Source organism: Bos mutus, chromosome 22 (genome assembly GCF_027580195.1).
Source record: "Bos mutus isolate GX-2022 chromosome 22, NWIPB_WYAK_1.1, whole genome shotgun sequence".
Taxonomy (NCBI): Eukaryota; Metazoa; Chordata; class Mammalia; order Artiodactyla; family Bovidae; genus Bos; species Bos mutus.
Genome location: NC_091638.1, coordinates 17,148,479 through 17,171,739, shown reverse-complemented (window position 1 = coordinate 17,171,739; position 23,261 = coordinate 17,148,479). Strand labels below are relative to the sequence as shown.

General features: G+C 52.5%; 2 protein-coding genes across 7 annotated transcripts; both read left to right on the top strand.

The window, feature by feature from the left end:
- The first annotated feature begins 413 nt into the window (after positions 1–413).
- BRPF1 (bromodomain and PHD finger containing 1) lies at positions 414–16,012 on the top strand. 5 transcript variants are annotated; one of them, XM_070360116.1, is made up of 14 exons: positions 416–767; positions 2,618–3,226; positions 6,689–7,648; positions 8,451–8,613; positions 9,140–9,271; positions 9,649–9,795; positions 10,572–10,881; positions 11,206–11,526; positions 11,850–12,134; positions 12,628–12,775; positions 13,572–13,708; positions 13,811–13,929; positions 14,277–14,431; positions 15,165–16,011. In XM_070360116.1, exons 2-14 carry the CDS (start codon positions 2,628–2,630, stop codon positions 15,346–15,348), a joined length of 3,660 nt encoding a protein of 1,219 aa, XP_070216217.1. In that variant the 5' UTR covers positions 416–767; positions 2,618–2,627; the 3' UTR covers positions 15,349–16,011. The 5 variants fall into 5 exon arrangements, with proteins under 5 accessions (XP_070216220.1, XP_070216221.1, XP_070216216.1 ...); XM_070360117.1 differs by having other exon boundaries at positions 417–767; positions 9,649–9,777; positions 15,165–16,010; XM_070360119.1 differs by lacking the exon at positions 11,850–12,134 and having other exon boundaries at positions 414–767; positions 15,165–16,012.
- Positions 16,013–17,118: 1,106 nt separating this feature from the next.
- On the top strand, positions 17,119–23,225 carry OGG1 (8-oxoguanine DNA glycosylase). 2 transcript variants are annotated; one of them, XM_070360122.1, is made up of 8 exons: positions 17,119–17,281; positions 18,041–18,148; positions 18,456–18,703; positions 19,265–19,444; positions 21,185–21,366; positions 22,396–22,546; positions 22,709–22,758; positions 22,988–23,225. In XM_070360122.1, exons 2-8 carry the CDS (start codon positions 18,042–18,044, stop codon positions 23,075–23,077), a joined length of 1,008 nt encoding a protein of 335 aa, XP_070216223.1. In that variant the 5' UTR covers positions 17,119–17,281; position 18,041; the 3' UTR covers positions 23,078–23,225. The 2 variants fall into 2 exon arrangements, with proteins under 2 accessions (XP_070216223.1, XP_005907132.1); XM_005907070.2 differs by lacking the exon at positions 17,119–17,281 and having other exon boundaries at positions 17,315–18,148.
- The last annotated feature ends 36 nt before the right edge of the window (positions 23,226–23,261 follow it).

Here is a 23,261-nt window from a genome sequence, read left to right as displayed (position 1 = left end):
CCGGCCCCGCCTCGCCGCCTTCCTCGGAGACCAAGGCCAGGTCCCTACCGCAGCCGCGGCGCCAGCAGGAGGGAGGGAGGCGGGGGGAGAGGCAGAGGGGGAAGGGAGAAGGGCGGGCTCCTTACGCCCAGTCCCGCGCTCATCGTCCGTGTCGGCAGATTCGCTACAAACGGCCCGACAACTCCGGATCCCGAGTATCATAACTTCTGTATCCAGAAACCCAACTCTAGATGGAGGCGCTAGAAAAGCCCTGTAAGGTGTCCAGGGGCCCTTCCGAATCCCAGAGAATGGCCTCTAGAGCCTCAGCGGGCGGGCGGGGATCTGTGGCGAAAGTGCAGCTCGGCAGTGCCGCGGCGCCGAGTTTACCCTGCGCAGACGCCGTCGCCGCTGCTGCTGCCGCCGCCGCTGCCACTGCCTTTGCCGCCACCGTCTCCGCCGCCGCCGTCCCCGCGCTGCCTCCAGGAGCCTCCATTGTTCCGGTGGCGCCGGGTCCCGAGACTCGGCAACCTAGGGGCCTTCGAAAGGGGCGGCGGCCGCCGGAATTGAGACGCTCGGGCGCCGGCGGGACTGGGAGCGGCAGGGGTCAGCGCGGGAATCCCAGGGAGCCGGGCCAGAGCGTGGGGCGGCAGGGGGTCGGGGTGGCGTGGTCTGCAGTCTCCGGAATTGGGGCTCTCCCTCCCCGACCCGTCTTTCCCCGCCGGCCTCCCTAAGTGGGGTCGGAGCCCCGGCGGGCGTCCCCGGCGATGAGCCCGGACTCGAGGTGGCCGGTGAGTGCGGGCCAGGGACCAGGGCGGGAGTGGCAAGCCGGGAAGGGGTAGGCTAGTTTCGTGGGGCACGCACTGAAACTGCCCGGCCCGAGGGTCGGGCCACCCCAGCCGGAAGAACTGACAGTGCATTCGCCCCCAGCCCGCATCCCTGGGCTACAGTGTATCCCTTCGGGGCTGCCTGGGTCAATGGCAGGAGGAGAGCCTTGTTCAACTTGTACACTTTGATCAAGGGGAAACGTCGCCGCATCCGGGAGAGGGCTGCGGGCACCGCCTGGGCCTGGCCTGATCCCTCTGGCCTCCGCCCCCTACTTCCTCCAGTCCCCTGAGAGCCTTGGGCAGATGCGGTCGTCATACCCCAGGGCCTGGGGCCCTCCCCACGGACTTTCAGGTCTAAGTTTCCGTGTCTCTTCTCTGTGCATCTGCTGCTGAGTCCCAGCGGAACATTTGCCGGGGGCTCTGTGCTGCTTAGGGAGCTAGGGCAGCAGAGCTGCAGCCTTCACCAGGGACTCATTGAAACAGAGTTTGTGCTTCTGATTGGTTTGTTTAAAGATAGCCACAGGTAGGAAGTAAGGGCAGTTTAAGTAGTTTTAATGAAATGGCAATCTGGGGCTTGGACAGAGTGGCTGGAGCAGTTCACTGGCTGGGTTAAGTCACAGGAGAAGAACTCTTGTTAGTTAGGGAGCTCAGGGTGGCTTTGCTTGGAATGGTGCCCAGCCCATAGTTAAATTGTTGAATCCAGCTAGGCCTGGAGAAATTGGGGCAGTCTCTGACCAAGCTGGGCTTCCTGGGGGCTGGTGCCATCTGCTGTCTCCACTCACCCAGGAACACTGGAGAGAAGGAAGGGAGGGCTCTAAGGACCAGCATGGAGCTGAGTGTGCTGCACTGCCATGTTCCTGTTTATACTCTTAAGGCCTGGTGGCATCCCCAGAGCCAGGGCATAGGCTTACCCCAGAGGCCTTAGAAAGTCACCGATTTTTTCTGTCATCCATTTATTTCTGCTGGAGTCCAGGACCAAATCATTTTGGCCACCGATTCAAACTTCTGCATGGGCTGACATTAGCCTTCATCCGTCTCAGTCCCTAATCTTCTTTTAGCTATTATTCAACAAATTATGTATTCATTTGCCAAAACAATATTGCATGCCAGGTTCTGGGGCTATGGAAGTGGGTAGGCTCTGGTGTCTGCACTGTACAGCTCCCAGTCTAGTGGAAGGAGACAGAGAACTTTCAGTGTGGTGAGTGCTGTGGTGGAGGTGAGGATGAAATGCTGTGGAAACACAGCTTTCTGTGAGATAGACGGAGAAATCATAACAGAAGTGACATTTGAGCCATGTTTTGAAGAATGAGTAGGAGCTCACTAATCAGGGAGGGTGGAAGGCATTCTAAATAGAGATCATTTTGCGGGAATGAGAGTTGGTAACATTCAGGGAATGGCAAGTTGCCCTGGTTAGACAGAAATATAGCTATAATTGGTGAAAAGAAGGATCTAGAAAGGAAGACTAAGGCCACAGAATGAAAGGAACACCATGACTGTCATCATAAGGAATGTGGATATTATCCTGAAATCAGTGGGGGGCATCAGGAGGGTTCCAATCAAAACACTGATATGAATAATTCTACTTGGTAGAAAGATCATTCTGGACACATTTATATGAGAAAAAGCTAGAACTGAGACATAGGGCAGGATGATCAGACAAGAGGTAATAATACCAAGACCATGGCCATGGTGTGGAGGAGATGGCATTTGGATCTGCTGTAGAGGTTGGCTGGCCAGGACCCTTGGGGAGAGGGAGGGCTGGAGAGAGTGGAGTGGGTGGCCCGGGCCTACGCTAACTGATCTGTACATTCTAGATGTGACAGCATGGGGGTGGACTTTGACGTGAAGACTTTCTGCCACAACCTGCGGGCAACTAAGCCACCCTATGAGTGCCCCGTGGAGACCTGCCGCAAGGTCTACAAGAGTTACAGTGGTATCGAGTACCATCTGTACCACTATGACCATGACAACCCACCGCCCCCACAGCAGACTCCACTCCGAAAGCACAAGAAGAAGGGGCGCCAGTCACGCCCAGCCAACAAGCAGTCACCCAGCCCCTCAGAGGTATCCCAGTCACCCAGCCGTGAGGTGATGAGTTACGCACAGGCCCAGCGCATGGTGGAAGTGGACTTGCACGGCCGCGTGCACCGCATCAGCATCTTTGACAACCTGGATGTGGTGTCTGAGGATGAGGAGGCCCCCGAGGAGGCGCCTGAGAACGGCAGCAATAAGGAGAACACTGAGACACCGGCCGCTACTCCCAAGTCAGGCAAGCATAAGAACAAGGAGAAACGCAAGGACTCCAACCATCACCACCACCACAATGCTTCTGCGAGCACCACTCCCAAGCTGCCAGAGGTGGTCTACCGGGAGTTGGAGCAAGATACCCCTGATGCCCCGCCCCGGCCGACCTCCTATTACCGGTAAGGCCACCTCCGCCTCCCAACTCTGGAAAACTGGTCAAGCAGGGCTTAGGAGCCAAAAACAGGTGACAAGCAACAGATAGGAAATGGCAGAGGTAAAGCATAGCAGCAACACACTGGCCCTGCCAAGGCAGACGTGTCCCAGCTAGCGGTGATGGCAGTTCCTGTACACTGCCACATGCCGGACCCTCACTGGCGCTTTATAGCCATTCCCTTGTCTTATTCTCACAACTCGCTCAGGTAGGTTTTGTTCATGGGTGAGGAAACCACAGTCCAGAAGAAGGACCAGACTTATGAGCAGTCACATGCCAGTAGATAGCTGAACTGGGATTCAAACCCATATTCCTCTGACTCCAAAGCGGCACTATTTCTACAGTATCAAAGGGTCCCATCTGTTGATCTTGACCCTTTCTACTCCATCACCGTGACCTTGGGAAAGGCATCTGTCTGGCTTTTGGTGTTCCAGTGACCCCATCTGCAGTGCAGATATAATATTCCTCTGCTAGCCTCAATGTGGAAGACTAGGGACACTGACTTCATAGAGTCCTAAAAGCTGTTTGTAAATCTGCATAAGTAATTTCCCCATTGCTTATCCAGTTACTGTCACCCATCCTTTGGCATGCAGAAGCAGTGTTTTCATCACCAATGTTTCATACTCCTCTGAGAACCCTTTTATTTGATTTAACTGTTTCTTAGTATCTGCTTCCTTCCAAAAATTTGTCACAGTGGCTCCTAATAAAAATCACAGTCAAAAGGCTAAATTCCTTCAACATGAGGTAAAAAAATGGAGTGGGGGAAGTATGGTGGTAACCACATTCAGAAACCCAAGCTAAAGGATGAAACAAACACCAAGCGTGAGACTTCTTTCTGAGAGTCTTGGCATCCAAGTCAAAGAGGGCACTTGGGTGAGTTAGTTAAGGAGCTATCTTTGGTATCAGCTAATCAGAAGGCCTGATCTCCGACAAGGACTTCTTAGAAAGGTTTTTATGTGAAAGGTAGTTTTTACCAAAAGTGCAATAGTAGGTACTAAATCTCAGTTCTTTACAAGCAAATTTGGGGAACTCAAGTGATTTTCGTTCCTCTCACCCCTGTTGACATGCCAGCCTGTCTTTTCCTCCTCTCTTCCATCCTTCCATCTGTCCAGTCCAGCTCCATGTCCTTCTGGCTTTTCACTGTCTCTCTTATCTGTTAGTGCTCACTGCCATGCCCACCTCCCAACACATAGACCCCTCTTCGGGCCCGCCCTCTCCCCTCATGATTCTTCAGCACTCTCTGCTCCCTTAGGTAGCACAGCTTAGCTCCTGCTCATTTTCTTCATCCTTCCACTCAGAGTCACTCTTTGCTCCTGTGGATCAGATCTGTTCTCCAGGCAGCAGCTCTCAGCTGGTCCCCTGCAATCAGTTGGGAGGTGTGTTGCATGTAATTTGTTACTACTCTTAGCAGAACTGCCTGTTTTGGAAATGATTTACTTTTTATGTAAATGTGAGAAGATTCGAGGTCATCTCTTTAACAACAGCACTGGCTCTTGCTCCCATCTGATAAACTTTCTTGAGGGGGAGAGGGAGGGTGGAGTGTCAGCTGGCGTGTCAGGAATCGCACATGACACGCAGCCTACCTTATCTGCACCACAGCCTGTAATCTGAGTGTGCTGTGGGAGTGTGCTGCGCACCATCACATAATGTTACGCGTGTCATGGCAGAAAAAGGTTGAGAGCTGGTGCCAAGGCCTGGAATGGGCCAGATGGTTCACACTAGCCCTGAGCCACACCCTTTTTCAAGGATGAAGATGTTGCAGTCACCCTGGGGACAAGGTGAAGGGCTAAGCAAGAAGCTGCTTCTGACAGACACAGTACTTTAGTCTCTCCTCCCTTCCACTCTCAAAATGTCTTTCAGATGAACAACACTGACTGCCTCTTTCTGTGTGGTTAATCAGATATGGTCCTTGCCTCTATCCACGTAGTGCAGGGGTTAAGACACGAAAACAGTTATAATGCAAGACATGGTCGGGCAGAGCTATACCAAAGCTAATAATCAAGCTAACATTTATTGAGTTACTTGCTCCAGGTGCTGTTCTGAGCACTTTACCTATATTAACTCATCTAATGTTTCCAACAGCTGTGTGAAAGAGGTTCAAGTTAGGATCACCACTTTACACATGTGGAAACCAAGGCCCTGAGAGGTTCGCTCACTTGCCTGCTGTCACCCAGAGCACAGCTCCAGAGCCTATGCTTGCCTGGCCTGCTGCAGCTCGCAGAGTCGCATTTTCCTTGTGGAGAGCAGAGTGGAGGCCCAGGAACTAACATATATCTAGGGCCTGCTATGTACCACTTGATTTAGCCCATTCATTTTTAATTAATTGCATTTAATCCTGACGTCTTAGAAAATGAAAGGTATTATCCTCATTCTCTCATCCATAAACCTGAAGTTTAGAAAAGAGCAGGGATGTCCTGGATATCCCACAGTAACAGAGCCAGGACCTAACTGGCTGTTAGGTGTGTGTCCAGGTGTGTTAGAGGCCAAAGCCGTGTGCTTTTCCGTCGTTGCTCCCTGTAGCTTTACAATAGCAGAGTCAGGCCACCTGGAGTGTGCACGTCAGGGGAGTGGGGAGCCTGCTCTGTACCCCAGGCGCCTAGAGCCGCCCCTGGCTGCAGTCATGCGGGCCCAGTGAGTGCTGTGGAGTGGAGTTTGAATCCTAGCTCTGCCACTTCCTGGTTGTGTGAACCACCTGTGTGGGGCACTTAACTTCCCAAAGCATCCGGTTTCCTCCTCTATAAAGTGAGGGCAAGAAGAACATTGACCCAAGGACTGTGAGGAAGATAACTGTGATAACTTAGCACAATGCCCGGTCATAGTAAATGCTCAGTAAATATTAGCTATCCTGACTGTTATCTCCCAAGGCTTTCCAGAGAGCAAAGAGTACCTAGATTCTGAGGGAGCCCTGAGCTGCTGCTGCACCAGCTGAGAGAAGACCTACAGCAGCTCCGTTCAGGATACAGCCGGCTGGTACTCAAACAAATGTAAATTGGCAAGTGAAAACTGAGGACCTTCCTGCCCCCGACTCTTTGTACCATCACCCAGACCACTGCAATCAGGGGTCCTAGCCGCCCCATCCTTCTCCCTTCAGGATCTTGCTGAGCCTCTGCATCTCAAAGGAGGCAGTGTGGCAGCTAGGACGTGAGCTTTGAGCTCGGCATGCCTGGGTTCATATCCCAGCTCTTCCACTTTCTCACAAGAGAGCCGGCCCAGGTGAATTCACTGCCCCAAACGTTAGGTTTCCTTTTCGGCACAACAAGAATGATGACAGGCCTTACGGTGCCTGGAGTAAAGGTGAGGCTAGAATGAGACCACGTATACATCAAGGCACGGGCCTGGAACAGGGTGAGTGCTCCACAGATGTAACCCACGTTCTTTAAGGGAGGGAAATCTCAACCTTCTGATGCCGAGCTGCCTGTGTGCACTGCAGGTATATTGAGAAGTCGGCGGAGGAGCTGGATGAGGAGGTTGAGTACGACATGGATGAGGAGGACTACATCTGGCTAGATATCATGAACGAGCGGCGGAAGACGGAGGGTGTGAGTCCCATTCCGCAGGAGATCTTTGAGTACTTAATGGACCGGCTGGAGAAGGAGTCGTACTTTGAGAGCCACAATAAAGGCGACCCCAATGCTCTAGTAGATGAGGATGCTGTGTGCTGTATTTGCAATGACGGCGAGTGCCAGAACAGCAATGTCATCCTTTTCTGTGACATGTGCAACCTGGCTGTGCACCAGGAGTGCTACGGTGTCCCCTACATCCCTGAGGGCCAGTGGCTGTGCCGCCGCTGCCTGCAGTCACCCTCCCGCGCTGTGGACTGCGCCCTGTGCCCCAACAAGGGTGGTGCCTTCAAGCAGACAGATGATGGGCGCTGGGCCCATGTGGTGTGTGCCCTCTGGATCCCCGAGGTCTGCTTTGCCAACACAGTCTTCCTGGAGCCCATTGACAGCATTGAGCACATCCCGCCCGCACGCTGGAAGCTGACCTGCTACATTTGCAAACAGCGGGGCTCAGGGGCCTGCATCCAGTGCCATAAGGCCAACTGCTACACAGCCTTCCACGTGACGTGTGCCCAACAGGCTGGCCTTTACATGAAGATGGAGCCTGTGCGGGAGACAGGGGCCAATGGCACCTCCTTCAGCGTCCGCAAGACTGCCTACTGCGACATCCACACACCCCCAGGTTCAGCGCGCCGCCTGCCTGCCCTGTCCCACAGTGAAGGCGAGGAGGATGAGGAGGAGGAGGAAGATGAGGGTAAGAGTTGGAGCTCAGAGAAGGTCAAGAAGGCCAAGGCCAAGTCCCGGATCAAGATGAAGAAGGCGCGGAAGATCCTGGCAGAGAAACGGGCAGCGGCCCCTGTGGTGTCTGTGCCTTGCATTCCACCACACAGGTACGGGGGAGCAGATGGGCGGGCCAGGGAGGGAAGAAGCCCTGTTGGAGACTGACAGTCCCCTGAGTGGAGTGACAGGCTTGGGTTTTCTTCTTCCTATCAGGAGCTACCTAGAGGTGGTGATGGTTTTTAATATCAAAAGAGATTAGCTCTAGCAGGTCACCTGACTTTTATGTTAGGAACCAGAGACTTCAGCTCTTCTCTGGCCAACTTGGCAGGTGTATTTGAAACTGCCCTTCATGTTGCTGGGGTGGTGTAAGTTAGGAAGTAAGACAATGGAGTAGCCACCAGCCACAGTGGAAGAAACAGTCTGACTCTGAAGGGAGAACAGAATGGAAAAGAGGGAAGGAAATGCTCAAGGAATTGTGTTATGGCCACAGATGAGGGCTGTGAGGATCAGTTACTTTTTACTCTTGTGCTACCTAGACAATTTCCAGTAGTTGACTGCTATGTTGTAGTACTTCATCTTAAAACCTTCCCAGACTCAGTCCAAGTTGGGTGTCCCAGGGTCAGTTAGTACTCAGGGCTGCAGTGACAATAAGCAGTCTTAGGGGCCAGGCTCACTCACCCCCCTGGTGAACAGAGTTAGCACTCGGAGCTTGGCTTCCTGTCTCCTGAGGTGCCCTTGACAGCCAGCTGTGTTTGCTCTTCTTTGCCCTAGCCCAGTGTCACAGGCCTTCTTGACAATAGATTTATTCCCTATTCAGCCCCACTCGGAAACTCATGGACCAAAGACCCCTGTTCTCTGTGAGAAAATCAAGGCCCACGAGGTTTTTCCTCTCTTTGCTCTCCTGTTTCCCAGGCTCAGTAAAATCACTAACCGCCTGACCATCCAAAGGAAGAGCCAATTCATGCAGAGGCTGCACAGCTATTGGACGCTGAAGAGGCAGTCACGGAATGGGGTCCCGCTGCTGCGTCGCCTGCAGACCCACCTGCAATCTCAGAGGAACTGTGACCAAGTCGGGGTACTATGTCAGATTCCCTGTGGGCTCTGGGAACTAATGCCAGGGGGATGAGGACAGAGACTTATCATTGGCTTGTTTTTCTGTACCACCCAGCATGTGGGATCTTAGTTCCCCAACCAGGGATCGAACCCATGCTCCCTGCACTGGAAGCATGAAGTCTTAACCACTGGACCACCAGGGAGGTCCCAAGAACAGATTTGTGACTGCAGTTTCCAATGCCTGAGGGCTTGGGCTGTTTGTTCCTTTAAACTAGACCTCAAATCAGGCTAAGGATGAAATCCTTACACATTATCCTTCATGCATTATTCCTTGTGTTCATCCTTTCATTCACAACAAGCATATACCGAGCACCAACTCTACTGGGCTCAACAGCCACAGTGGGTTGCAGAGCTTCCACTTTAGCTGGCAAGCCTACCAAGAGATCACTGCTCCCAGCTTTGGTTTTCCTGCCTTTGACCCAAGTTTCCTGGGCTCTCGTTCCCTCTGGCTCTCTCATCATCTCCTGATCCCCCTTTTGCCTCTTCAGAGAGATTCCGAGGATAAGAACTGGGCCCTCAAAGAACAGCTTAAGTCCTGGCAGCGGCTTCGGCATGACCTGGAGCGAGCACGGCTGCTGGTGGAGCTGATTCGCAAGCGGGAGAAACTCAAAAGGGAGACGGTGAGTGCTCCCAGACCAGCTTTTTTTTATAGTGGAGAAAACAGACCCAGGAAAACAGAAAACCCAGAAAAGTGTGCGTCCCCTGGCCGGGAAGCGGCAAAGCTAATTGAGAGTCAGGTAACCTGGAGCTCAGTTTGCTGTCAGGCTCCTCAGAAGCAGAATGTCACAGGAGCGTTTTATGAATGGACTCCTGAATGATGTGATGCAGGTAGCTGGTGCTAGGAGTTCAAGGAAGGGGCAGTCCACAGTAGTGAAGTGCACCCAGCAGTGTGGGGTAGGAAGGAAGGCGAGTTCCCACACCAGCTACAGCCACCTCCCCAGACCTCTCCTCAAGGGACCAGCCTAGGCCTGGCTGATGGAGCCTTTATGTGTGGCAGATCAAGGTCCAGCAGATCGCCATGGAGATGCAGCTGACCCCCTTCCTCATCCTCCTTCGAAAAACCTTGGAGCAGCTCCAAGAGAAGGACACAGGCAACATCTTCAGCGAGCCGGTCCCTCTGTCTGAGGTAACCGAATTGGACGAAGTAAGAATCCCTTCCCCTCACTCCACCTTCTTTCTGTTCCTCTCCCAGATGGACCCTTGCCGCAGGTCTGGGCCAGGGGCTAGGAGGGGACCATGAAGAGAGGGGCTGGTGGCTCTGGGGCTCCGGGATGAACCGGAACCACAGGCATCACCTGGACTCTGTCTTGTCCCTGTCGTACCTCAAGGGCCCAGAATGGGAGGCAGTCTGCACTCCTTCCCCAGAGGCAGGGACTGAGTCTGCCAAGTGAATAAGCCCAGGGCAGGAAGACACTTTCCGGGTGCTGAACCCTAGAACGGAGAATTTAGAAGGCTCAGCACCTAAAGAACCATCTCTGAAGCCCTAGGTCCTGACTGGCAGACTCTTCTCTCTAAAAGGTATAAAATGAGAGACCTGAGGCAGCAGCCTCCTTACATGGCTTACTGATAAGTAAAAAGAGCTATAGGAATGCAGGGTGGTGTTACTTCCAGAGGCTCCCCCTAGCCATTTGCTTATTAAAACCTCATGTGGCTCTAGGATTCGGCTGTAATTGCATTACTGTTTTCCAAGCAAGGAAAAGAAAGCCCAGAGAGGCTAAGAGGCTTGCCAAGGTCACACAGCTTGTGACTAGAAAAGTCCAGACTAGAATCCAGCTTTCTTTTCCCCTGTGCTGTATGCCTGCCTCTGACTGTAGGAGCAGGAGATTGCTGGATGCATTTCAAGGGAGGTTGTTAGGAACAGGGGTTCAGGGGGGATGGGGAACATACCTCCACTGAGCTACACCTCCCGTGTTCTCCCAGGTACCCGACTACCTCGACCACATCAAAAAGCCTATGGACTTTTTCACCATGAAGCAGAACTTGGAGGCTTACCGCTACCTGAACTTTGATGATTTTGAGGAGGACTTCAACCTCATCGTCAGCAACTGCCTCAAGTATAATGCCAAGGATACCATCTTCTACCGGGCAGCAGTGCGGCTCCGTGAGCAGGGTGGCGCGGTGCTCCGCCAGGCCCGGCGCCAGGCAGAAAAAATGGGCATTGACTTTGAGACGGGCATGCATATTCCCCCCAGCGTGACTGGAGACGAGGCCCCACACCACACCGAAGATGGTGGGTGATAAGTCACACATACACGTAGAGGCCAATGCCAGGGATGAACAGCTTTCCAAAAGTCCCCTCCTGGGAGCAGGCAGTGTAGGCAGGAAGCAGCTAGTCTGAGCAGTGGCACGCTAGCCCCAGGAATGCTCTCGAAGCCAGACTGGGTGAATGGAGAGCAATCCCCGCCTTTCTGCATCTCGGTGCTACTATTTTACAGCTGCTCCTGGTGAGAAGTGGAAGGGAAAAGAGTGACTTTCTGGTTGCCTGCCCAGGTTCACGGGGCCCAGAGGGCTGCCCTGAGACTGACCTCTCATCCCCTGTTCCCACCCCCTGCAGCAGAGGAAGAGCGGCTGGTCCTGCTAGAGAACCAGAAGCACCTGCCAGTGGAAGAGCAGCTCAAGTTGCTGCTTGAACGGCTGGATGAGGTGAACGCCAGCAAGCAGAGCGTGGGCCGCTCTCGGCGCGCCAAGATGATCAAGAAAGAGATGACGGCACTGCGGAGGAAGCTTGCCCACCAGCGGGAGACTGGACGGGATGGGCCTGAACGACACGGCCCCTCCAGCCGGGGCGGCATGACACCCCACCCAGCAGCCTGTGACAAGGACGGGCAGACAGACAGTGCCGCCGAGGAGAGCAGCAGCCAGGAGACAAGCAAAGGTCTGAACCCCATGGCATGATGGACCCCAAGGCCAGCCAGACTGAGACTCTGCTGCACACACTCAGCCCCTGCCAGACCCCCAGGCAGAGGTCCCTCCTGCTCAGCTAGCTGCACTTTCTCCCTCCTTCCCCCTTCAGGGGCCTCTTAGCTGCCTCTCTCTGGCTATTTGTGTGAGAGACAGTGTTCCCAACTCCCTGCCCCCAAAACTATCTCCCCTACTCTAGCTGAAGTTATGTCCTATATCCCCAGGGTCTACCGTAGACAGACTCCCTTCCCACTTCAGGCCCCTCACCGACTCTCCTTCTCTCTTTCTCTGCTCCAGGCCTGGGTCCCAACATGTCCTCAACCCCCGCACTTGAGGTGGGCAGGAGAACCTCAGTTCTGTTCTCCAAAAAGAACCCGAAGACAGCTGGACCGCCCAAGAGGCCGGGCCGGCCCCCCAAAAACCGGGAGAGCCAGATGACCCCCAGCCACGGAGGCAGTCCTGTGGGGCCCCCCCAGCTCCCCATCATGGGCTCCCTACGTCAGCGCAAGCGGGGTAGGAGCCCTCGGCCCAGTTCGAGTTCAGACAGCGACAGTGATAAATCCACAGAAGACCCCCCAATGGGTGAGCCTCACCATCACCCAGCCCCTCCAATAGAGTGAGCGAAGCTGCCATCCTTCCCAGTATAACTCCCACCTAGCCCTTCATTTGCCCGTAATATATCAGAGCTAGAAGGGCCCTTAGGAAGCCTGTCATTCAATCCCCTCACTTTATAGATGGGGAAACTGAAGCCCAGAGCCACTAACCCAACCAGATTCCCATCCAGGGTGCCCTTCATTTTATCACTTCACCTTTTCTCTTCTCATTCTCCTTGGGGAATCTCCTTTAAGCCACTGTGTCCTAAGGCTAGTAACTGCCAAGGGAAGTGCAAGGGGTGGGGCAGGGCTGTGGCCAGCTGTGGTGGACACTGCCCAGAGCTGGCTCTGCTGGCTGAGGTTGGAGGAATTTTCCAGCACAGAACGTAAAGCCAAGCTCTGAGTCCCTCTTACCCCCAGTAGATCTCTGATCTGCATCTTACTGACTGATTCCTTCCTTCCCCCCACCACCCCCAACCAAGACTTACCAGCCAATGGCTTCAGCGGTGGAAACCAGCCAGTAAAGAAGAGTTTCTTGGTGTATCGTAATGACTGCAGCCTTCCTCGGAGCAGCTCAGACTCGGAATCCAGCAGCAGTAGCAGCAGCAGTGCTGCCTCCGACCGGACCAGGTACCAGCCCTCTTGGTTTAAACCTGCCTCCAGGATGGCCTTCCAAATTTCCCTGTGGGGAGTGTGGTGGCAGCCATCTCCACCTAGATTAAGAGGGCTCAGACCAAAGGTTCTCTGCAAAATAAATAGAATGGATGAGACTGTCACCATAATGAATTAGAGGGGACCATCCTTGGTTAAGTTCATGTTTTAGAACAGAGGGCTTCCCTGGTAGCTCAGATGGTAAAGAATCCACCTGCAATGTGAGAGACCTGGGTTCGATCCCTGGGTCAGAAAGATCCCCTGGAGAAGGAAATGGCAACCCACTCCAGTATTCTTGTGTAGGAAATCCCATTGACAGAGAAGCCTGGCAGACTACAGTCGGTGGGGTTGCAAAGAATTGGACATGATTGAGCAACTAACACTTTCACTTTTCACGTAGAACAGAGTACATAAACTGATTCATGGTGACCTGGATTTGGCCTACAGACATATTTTGTTTGGCCAGCATGATATTTAAAAAAACAAACCCAGAAGTGCCACATAAAATTCCCAGTTTCTGTATTCCCTTTAAAAATCAGACCTAGCAGTTCTGACCACTGTTGCCTTAAGATAGGGCATACACTCATCACTACTGCTGTATCCAGCCCACTTCAGTCAGATCACCCCCAAATCCCTAAGGGCACTTGAGTCTGAAATTATTCAATTAGCCTCTGCTTTCCAAAAGTCTTAGACCTTAGGGGCCAAAAGAAGACACCCACCATGCCATTTCCCACTCTCGCCCTCCTCTTGAGTTGAGCATCCCTTTTGTCCACAGCACAACGCCTTCAAAACAAGGCCGGGGCAAGCCCTCCTTCTCTCGGGGCACATTCCCAGAGGACAGCAGCGAAGATACCTCAGGCACTGAGAATGAGGCCTACTCCGTGGGCACTGGCCGCGGCGTGGGCCACAGCAGTAAGTACGCCCGCCCAAAGCCAGGGATGCTGGGGGCCTGGTGTCAGGGCCTTGCCAGACCCCTGGCTGCTGATCCGTCCCCTCTCTCCCATTCCTGTGAAGTTGTAAGGAAGAGTCTGGGCCGGGGAGCTGGCTGGCTATCAGAGGATGAGGACTCCCCCCTGGACGCTCTGGACCTGGTGTGGGCCAAATGCCGAGGGTATCCATCGTACCCAGCTCTGGTAGGCTTCTGCTTTTCTCGTCATACCCCTTGTCTTCCAGCCCCAAGACATACACTCAAAAGCAGCAGACCTCCTACTGTCTGCTGAGCTGCAGAGCACACGAGTCTTTAGCAGATAGTCACTTAGAGGTCCCTCATTAGTTTCTCCATCTGTCCCTTTCTCTTCCCTTTACCTCTTGGGCTCTGAAATAGTTCAGCATGGGAAGAAGCTGAGGGTCAGGATTGCAACCCTAGTTAGACGATTATGTTTTTCTGTCCCCACTTTAGAGGTAGTCTCCAAATTTTTGGATAGGGTAAGCCTGGGCGAAGGAGGAGACTGAACTAACCAAGATCTTATTACACCCTTAGATCATTGATCCAAAGATGCCCCGGGAAGGTATGTTCCACCATGGGGTTCCCATCCCTGTGCCCCCATTGGAGGTGCTGAAACTTGGGGAACAGATGACCCAAGAAGCCCGAGAGCATCTCTACCTCGTCCTCTTCTTTGACAACAAGAGAACCTGGTAAGGGAGGAGGGGAGCAGTCGATGTGACTCAGAGCCACAGACGCAGCCCCAGCCACTGGGGGCAGGCTGCCAGGAAACTCCAGCACTGCCGCCTGGGCGATCATAAATCAGTGGGGGAGGGACTTAGATCGCTGAGCAAAAGGGTTGTGTTGACCAAGAGTCTGAGAGACTGAGTGGGTAGCAGCTGACAAACAGCTGTAGCTAGAAAACAGGACCACAAGTGACTGTGAAAAATGTAGGGGCGGCTCTGCACCCAGACTAAGGTGGCTTCTAGATTTAGTTTTCCCACCTCTGCCTCCATGGTAACAAGATGTGGGGGATAAAGCAGACATAATCATTGGGTCTCTGAACCCCTGTTCTGTCACACTTACAAGCGTAGTCGATTGTTGTTGTTAATTGTCTGCGGAAGATATCTAATGTCAGTTAAGTCTGCCTGTAGCCCATGGGACAAGGTATCTATTTCAGGCTAGGTCAGGGCTCCTTTTTGCACTCATAAATGCCCTGTAGTTATCCCCTGGTGTGACTGTCAACTGGGCTATTTTCATCACTAGCCTGTGAGCAGTTCCTGGAGGGCAGGGACTGCATCTCTCGGTTTCTGTAACTCCCACCAGAGCCTGGCCCAGAATGGGCACTTAGGAGTTTCAGAAGGAAGCAACAAGTAAGGGAGGCTGGTGCTTGTTGCCCTCCCAGAGATAAGAGATGACTTACTTGATCCTCGTCTCATCCTACAGGCAGTGGCTACCCAGGACTAAGCTAGTTCCTCTGGGCGTGAACCAGGACCTTGACAAGGAGAAGATGCTGGAGGGCCGGAAATCTAACATCCGCAAGTCAGTACAGATAGCCTACCACAGGGCCCTGCAGCACCGCAGCAAGGTGCAGGGCGAGCAGAGCAGCGAGACCAGCGACAGCGACTGACGCTGCCCAGCACGGCCCAGCCTTCAGTGCCCTGCCGCCTCTCTCCTCCCCTTGGCTCACTGTCCTGGAGTGGCACCGGCCTCTGCACTGACTCATTCCTGGTCTTGGGGCCAGTCTCAGGGGAAGCTGGGTGGGGGAGGTCCCTCCCGCCCTGAGTGCAGCTGGACTGTACAGAACACTCCAAGGGCCCCTGGGGGCTCTGCGCAATGAGAGGGGAGGTCCCACAGGCCAGAAAGCTCCAGAGACCTCACGGCATTGTAGCGCAGGGTGGTGGGCCAAGGTTAGGACACTGTGTAAAACAGGCCATCCCACCACCTCTGCCTACTCGTGCCGGGAGAATCCCTAACTGCCTAGTGGCCTAAGGCCTCTGAGGTGGTGTGGTGAGCGGGCATCCGCCCAGCCTAGCAGTGGGACTGATGTCTGTCCAGCCCGGAAGAGGGGCACTAGGTGACCCCCTCCCCTGCTGTTGTAAATACTGTAATTAGCGGAGAATTTAAATTATTCTCATTTGTAACTGCGTTTCCGGGTCGCGCCAGAGTCATTTGGTACTAAAAAAAAAAGACTGGGGCCTGTCCCCACTTCCCTTCTTCCCATAGATTCCCCGACCTTTCAAACTGGTTTGTATTTATTTCAAAGGAAGAAAATATATTGATTCTTAGAAAATAAATGGTCTGTTTGGAATTCTTGGTTCTTGCCTTCTGCCAGGGCAAAGGGATGAAAAGGGAGGCTCTATCCCTCAGGGATGGGAAATAATTGGGCTCAAGTGGTTGCTGGCTGTTGCATTTGTAAGACAAAGATAATATGACAGCTCCCATTCCCCATGTATTTCACTGAGTGGTAGACTCTGTGCTGAAACACCTTTAGATCCACACTTTTGTATAACCCTTACAATAACTATGGGGAAAGTTAATAGGATAGTTAATTCCATAAAGACACCAAAGTTTAGAAAAATTAAGTAACTTGCCTAAGTTCCCACAACTAGGAAGTTGCAGAGCTAGACTCTGAATAAAAGCCTGTCTGCAAAGCAAGTTCTGTAACCAGTATGCCAAACTGCTGGAAGGGAAGAGTTTAGTGCCCATGCCTTCTTGAACTGCAGATGCTTCAAGTCCTCTGCCAGTTGGATGGTCCAAGTACTTCTTCAGAGTCACTATAGCTGTGACCTTCCCCTGTTTAGCTAGGGACTGAGCAGGAGTACAGAGTGACTCTTCATTCATTCCCCACTTTGACACCTTCTCTTCTGATTGAAACATTTACTGGAGGAATGCCCTTTTAGGTGCTAGGCGTCTGAGGGCTGGTGTCCTACAGAAGAGACAAGCACAGGAAGCAGCCCCAGGGTCTTTCGACTACTGAGCTGTGGGCTGAGATGCTACCAGGTTTCCAGCCCTCTGCTAGATACTGTGTGGGAGAGACAGATAAATCAGCTGCCAGTCTGTCCCTTAAGGAATCTGCTGGCTGATCATTCAGATACAGTAACCGAGAGTCACTATGCTAGAAGGGGAGAAACCGTCCAAATACAGTTCTTGTCTCTGTGGTTTTGGTGTCTTTCTCCAGGAGGGAGGTTTGGCTGCATCTTCCCTGGACTAGACAGCCGGCCCTGGCAACGGGGGTGCCCTGGGGCCACAGAGTTGGTGGTCCTGAGGCCTCTCTGGGTCGCTGGGCGCAGTCCTGGAGGGGGCCTACAGAGGCCCCTTTCGGTAGGGTTTTCAATTGGCGGGTGACGCCAGATGGGGCAGTCCGCGCAGAATCCCAGGAGGCAGGCCTCTGATGAGGAAGTCAGTGAGGCCTAAGGTTGCTCGGTGTCGAACTCTGGGACAAGCCCTTGGAGGGCAGAAACTCAGAGAGCGAGGGAGTAGGCAGATTCCTCGGGATCCAGACGCTGTAGAGACGTTTCGGTTTCGGCTGGCCCGGAGTTGCGATCCGGGCACGATTCTCGGTGAGGGGGGTTCAGGGTAGCCAGACTGATAAAGGCGAAGATCAGCCCGAAGAGGCTCGTTGAGAAAGGCCCCAAGGATGCCGGGGGACAGCACTTGGTTCTGCGGGCGGGCAGGCCCTGAGGCATCACAGGGCTCTGAGGAAATCAGGCGGTGAGGACTGTGGCTTGAGGGCGCCCTGTGCGTCTTGGCCGCTGAGCGCGGGGATGGGACGCGCCGGCGTGCGGAGTGCAGACAAATCCCACAGAGGAAAGGCCAACAGCGGGCACCGAGCCCAGCGCGCGCCAACCGCTGCGGCGCCTAGAAAGGCCCGCCCACTCGCCGCCACGCCCGATTCTCATTGGCGCCTCCTAACTCTCCGCGGATTGGTTACCTCTGGGTCCAATCAGCCTGGCCTGAGCCCTCCTTCCGGTGAGAGAGAGGTCGGCCCCCAGAGAAAGCGGAAGAGCGCGTTAGCGCGCGCTTCACAAAGTCCCGGTAGCTTGAGGGACTAGTTTGCGTGCCCAAAGGCTGTGAAGGGCGGGAGGGTCAAGACAGAGTGAAAGGGCAGAAGCGTTGAGAGAGCAGGGCCTGCGGGGAGTGGAGAAATTAAATAAAACTGCGGATCCAAATTAAGAGGCTAGGATCTGGTGGGTGAGGCCTTGAGGGGCGTGGTCTTTGGGGCCAGGTCTTTTGACAGGTAGAGCCCCTTCCGAGTGGGCAGGACCATCGCCGGGCGGGGTCTGAATGGAAATGTCAGTGGTCTCCCTTCTTCGGGGTAGCATGGGGCATCGCACTCTAGCCTCCTTCCCGGCCCTATGGGCCTCCATCCCCTGTCCACGATCTGAACTGCGCCTGGACCTGGTTCTGGCTTCTGGACAGTCTTTCCGGTGAGTGACCCTGAGTCTTGGCTCCTCAGCACCGCAGGCCCTGGGTGCAAAGGAACGTTGGGGGTGAAGGAAGGGTACAAAAGAGACCGAAGCACCAGTAGTGACCTTGTTAACTCCTTTATAAGGTGGAAAAGCCTGCGCGGTGCTGTTGCGAGGATTACATTGTATAATTGATGTAAAAGAAAGCACTTGTGTTTTGCAGTTCGTGAGTTAGTTTTGTATGTGAAGCAGTTATAGGATAGGAGGGCCCCAAAGGGTGTAGAAAGGGGCACTGAGTGCTAGGGCTGCCATATGCCTGGAAGCGCAGGTGGAGGGAGCAAAGCCCTGCGCACTGGAGTGGCGTGCTGGCCGACCAGGTATGGACCCTGACCCAGACTGAGGAGCATCTTTACTGCACTGTGTACCGAGGGGACAAGGGCAGGGTTGGCAGGCCCACACTGGAAGAGCTAAAGGCCGTGCAACAGTACTTCCAGCTGGATGTCAGCCTTGCTCCACTGTATCACCATTGGAGTTCCGTGGACCCCCACTTTCAAGAGGTGGCTCAGAAATTCAAGGGTGAGTACAGAGCCTGAGGCAGAGGTTGGGTTGCTTGTGATTTGGTTAAGTTACTCGGTTTCACCATATGTAAAATGGGGATTATATCTATCTCAGAATTTTATGAGGATTAAAGAAGCTAATACAAATAAAGTGCCTAGAATAGTGCCTGACACACAGTAGTTATTATTACTGTTAATGACATTACTACTGTTAATGTCCTGCTGACCACCGTAGTGAAGTGACAGGGATATTGAGCCAAATCCTGGCTGTGTGATCTGGGGCTGGTGACATCGTTCATTCTGTAAATGTTGCAGAGCATCATCTATGTGACTGGGAATACCACAGTGAACAAAACAAATCCCCAACCTCGTAGTGGTTACACCGTGCGTTCTTTGTGGAATGGGATGATAACATGGACCTCACAAGATGCTACAAAGAATGAGAGCTCCAGGGTTACTGTCTTTAACAACGCTGTCCCTCATTCCCTTAGGATCCCCTTGGAGCCTAGGATCTGAGGGTAAGAAGAGGTCACTACCAACAGCAGGTGATTTCTCATTTCCCTACCTTTCTGGTCCCCAGGTGTGCGACTCCTGCAACTGGACCCCATCGAATGCCTTTTCTCTTTCATCTGTTCCTCCAACAACAACATTGCGCGCATCACTGGCATGGTGGAAAGGCTCTGCCAGACCTTTGGACCTCGGCTCATCCAGCTTGATGATGTCACCTACCATGGCTTCCCCAGCTTGCAGGCCCTGGCTGGTGAGTAGCTGGGTCCCTGCCTCCAGGCCTTACGACAGCTTTCAGGGCCTGTTGAGTTCTCCTCTGATGCCTTTCTTCCATCCCAAAGCTACCTGCCTTTTTAAATACTGCCCTCATCCAGAACCACCCTGCCTGGTCTGGTCAGCCCCAGTTATACGTCATCTTCCTTGTCCCTGAAATGTCAGCACTTCAGTGGTCTGTGCTTTTTGCCCAGAGTTCAATGGCTCATCAGAAGACATTTGTGTACAGTGTACAGTAGTTTGGGCTTAAGATGCATGTTCTAGAGATAGCCTGCCTGGGTCTGAATTTCAACTCTGGCACTTGACTTCTGTCTATATGATCTTGAGCTCATTATGTAGCCTCTCTGTGCCTCAGGTTCTTAATCCATTGAATGGGATAACAATAGCTCCAATGGGATAACAATAGCTCCAATAGGCCCTGTCAGAGTTTCAAGAGGGTTGAGTAAAGGAATGCACATAGCTCACCTTGCATAGTGTTTGGCATATATGAAGTAAGCAGCAAATTCAAATTGCTATCTCTGCTGTGAACCCAACAATTCTGCATCCAAAAACACACATGTTCTTCATGGGAGCACTGTGAGGGAAGTATTTACAGAGGCAAGTACCTCAGTTGGCAGATGTGAGAACCAAGCTGGAGGAAGTGCTTCGTGCCTGCATAGCAAAGACACAGCCCTCGCTGGAGAAAACAGAATGTTTTGGGTGCTTAGAAAACCCGTCTTGGGTCTCAGCTCCCAGCTTAGTAGTCATAATACCTCTGGGAATTCATTCACTTCTCCAAGCTTCTCTTGTTTGTGGAATAGGAATGACAATTTCTATCCAGAAGGGTTTGAGGCATGAATAAGGCAGTCATGAGGTAGCGCAGTGCAATGGGTTAAGAGCACCGGCTTGGTGTCCTAGACCTCAGTGCAAGGTCCCACCTCTGTCATGTCCTTTCTTGAGCGAGTTACTTAACCTCCTCTAAGCACTCATTTTCTTCATCTGTAAAGTGGGAAGAACAGTAGTATTGTCATCAAGGTCCTTGAGAAAAGCATGATAATAGAAACTGCTACTGTTATTATGACTATTATTTATTTTTTAGATTATTTATCTTTGTCTGCTCTGGGTCTTCATTGCTGTGCATGGGCTTTCTCTAGTTGTGGCAAGCAGGACCTACTCTTCATTGGGGTGGTTGGGCTTCTCATTGCTGTGGCTTCTCTTGTGGAGCACAGCCTGTAGGACTTGTGGGCTTCGGTAGCTGCAGCTCTAGAGCACAGGCTCAGTAGTGTGGCACACAGGTTTAGTTGCTCTGCGGCATGTGGGATCTTTCAGGACCAGGGATTGAACCCATGTCCCCTGCATTGGCAGGTAGACTCTCAACCACTAGACCACCAGGAAAGCCCTGTGTATTATTTTAGATCATAAATGTGAATTCATGAATTCACACCCTTTGGGAAGGTTAAAGAACTCAACTGAGGAGTTCCTCCATGACAGCAAGTCCTTCTCAATCTCTGCTCCAGTGCACAGCACATAGTGCTCAGAAAACATTTGTAGAGGGGCAGAACCCAGGCTTAACCCTTTCCTTTGTATGTGCAAGTGTCCTGGGGTCTCCCAGAGAACGGCAAGGTAGGAGAAGGGTACTTAGGAAAAGCATACGTGTCGTATGCAGGGCTCACGCACTAGCCTGATGACAGGAAGGATTTGAGAATGTCTGACCCCTGTTCTCCTCCTCACTCCCCCACAGGGCCAGAGGTGGAAGCTCAGCTTAGGAATCTGGGCCTGGGGTACCGTGCCCGCTTTGTGAGTGCCAGTGCCCGAGCCATCCTAGAAGAACGGGGCGGACTTCCCTGGCTGCAGCAGCTGCGCAAGGCCCCCTATGAGGAGGCTCACAAGGCCCTCTGCACCCTGCCTGGAGTAGGCACCAAGGTGAGGCCCGGGGTTGAAGGGAAGGAAGGAAGCAGGAAGAAGCTACTCTCACTTTTCATGCAGAGAATAGCAGAGGAGGAGACAAGGCAGTCAGAGAGCTGGGTGTGGGCTTGGCTTCTGGAGGCAGAGTGGGAGGGAGAAAGGATACCAGCAGATGTTTTATTAGAGAATATGTAGAATGCAGAAAGGGTATAAAAGACATTGCTCTTTGAATGCATTTTTAGAAAAACCATTTGTTCAGGTACATACATACACTGCCGTATGTGTGCAGAAACTTCTGGAAGGAATCATAGGAAACTCAATAGTGGTTACCTTTGGGAAGACAAATAAGATGTTTCCAACTTTTTTTTTTTTAAAACACTGTCAATGTGACATGCAAGATCTTAATTCCCTGACCAGGATTGAACCCATTCCCCCTGGATTGGGAGCTCAGAGTCTTAACCACTGGATCACCAGGGAAGCCTTCCACTTTTCATTTTGTTCTTCCCTTAAAATTATATATACTTACAGAACTTTTTAAAAAATTTTCTTATTAAAGGATAATTGCTTTACAGAATTTAAAAATTTTTTTTATTAAAGGCTAATAGACCTCTTGTTCAATATCAAGAATGGTTAGGTATCAGAAAGATGACTGGGAATTTGGTATTTATTGTTTTCTTTTTTATATTTCTCTGTACTTTAAAAATGAGTTTTTATTTAAATTACCCTTTTTAATGGGCTCTGAACTCTAGCCTAACATTAAATCTTGATTCTGAGTCTCCCTATCTGTGTAACTTCAGCCAAATCACTTCACCTTCAGGACCTGTTTTCTTGTCTACAATAAACCTTCTTTTCAGGTTATGATGAAACTGGCACACATAAGATGTTTACCCAGTAGCACTCTCGTCACAGCTGTTTTTTAAATTATTAATAGAAAATACAGTAAGAGTGTCCTCAGAGTGGAGAAGGAAGCATCTGGCTTTGGAACTAGAAGCAGGTTGCTGACTAGACCCTGCCATTCCTCTGTGGCTTACTCTCTGTCTGTCAAAGGTGGCTGACTGCATCTGCCTGATGGCGCTAGACAAACCCCAGGCTGTGCCCGTGGACGTCCATGTGTGGCAGATTGCCCAACGTGACTACAGCTGGCACCCCACCACCAGCCAGGCCAAGGGCCCGAGCCCCCAGGCCAACAAGGAACTGGGTAAGGAGAGAGAGTGGGATGTCAGGGCTGGGATGTGTGGGCTGAGGTGGTAGAAATACACCTCTCCCTAAAACCCCACCCTTGTGGACAGGGAGCACAAGGGGCCATTTAACGTCACCTCACCACTTCTGGTTTAGGTAATTTTTTTTTTTTTTGGTTTAGGTAACTTTTTCCGGAACCTGTGGGGACCTTATGCTGGCTGGGCCCAAGCAGTGAGTGTACCTAGGCTTCCCCTCCATCTCCAGCCCAGACCCCATAGGACTTCTCCCTGGCCCTGACCTATTTTCTTCTACCTCCATTGCTGTCCCATTTGAGCCTAAAGGACTCTCTATCCACCCCAGCCCTGCCACCCATGAGCCCTTCCAGCTCCCCACACTGCCCCACCAGTCCTGACTGCCATGTGCCCTCTCCCCACTCAGACTCCCACCCCTCTTGCCCCAGGTGCTGTTCAGTGCTGACTTGCGCCAACTCCAGCAAGCTCAGGAGCCACCAGCAAAGCGCAGAAAGAGGTGCACAGGGCCGGAAGGCTAGGTGGGGGCATGGAAAAAGGGATTCCCCAAACACCCCTCCCTACTGCTCCCTCCTACTCTCCCCCATCCAGTCTCATGTTGGAAAGGGGACTTCCTGCAGCTAACTCAAGGACCAGGCACCCTCAAATCAAGCAGTTTGCACAACCATGTTGGGTATAGGTTGTCTGAGGAGACAGAGCTGCCTG

What these genes read in the sequence shown, in the direction of transcription:
- OGG1 (XM_005907070.2), top strand. Translation starts at nt 18,006, where the DNA reads ATGGAAATGTCAGTGGTCTCCCTTCTTCGGGGTAGCATGGGGCATCGC. An exon ending in GCTTCTGGACAGTCTTTCCG is followed by an intron (nt 18,149 to 18,455) that starts GTGAGTGACCCT and finishes CTGGAAGCGCAG; the next exon opens with GTGGAGGGAGCAAAGCCCTG. An exon ending in TGCCTGGAGTAGGCACCAAG is followed by an intron (nt 21,367 to 22,395) that starts GTGAGGCCCGGG and finishes TGTCTGTCAAAG; the next exon opens with GTGGCTGACTGCATCTGCCT.
- BRPF1 (XM_070360115.1), top strand. Translation starts at nt 2,628, where the DNA reads ATGGGGGTGGACTTTGACGTGAAGACTTTCTGCCACAACCTGCGGGCA. An exon ending in CCCACACCACACCGAAGATG is followed by an intron (nt 10,882 to 11,205) that starts GTGGGTGATAAG and finishes CACCCCCTGCAG; the next exon opens with CAGAGGAAGAGCGGCTGGTC. An exon ending in GCTGCCTCCGACCGGACCAG is followed by an intron (nt 12,776 to 13,571) that starts GTACCAGCCCTC and finishes TTTTGTCCACAG; the next exon opens with CACAACGCCTTCAAAACAAG.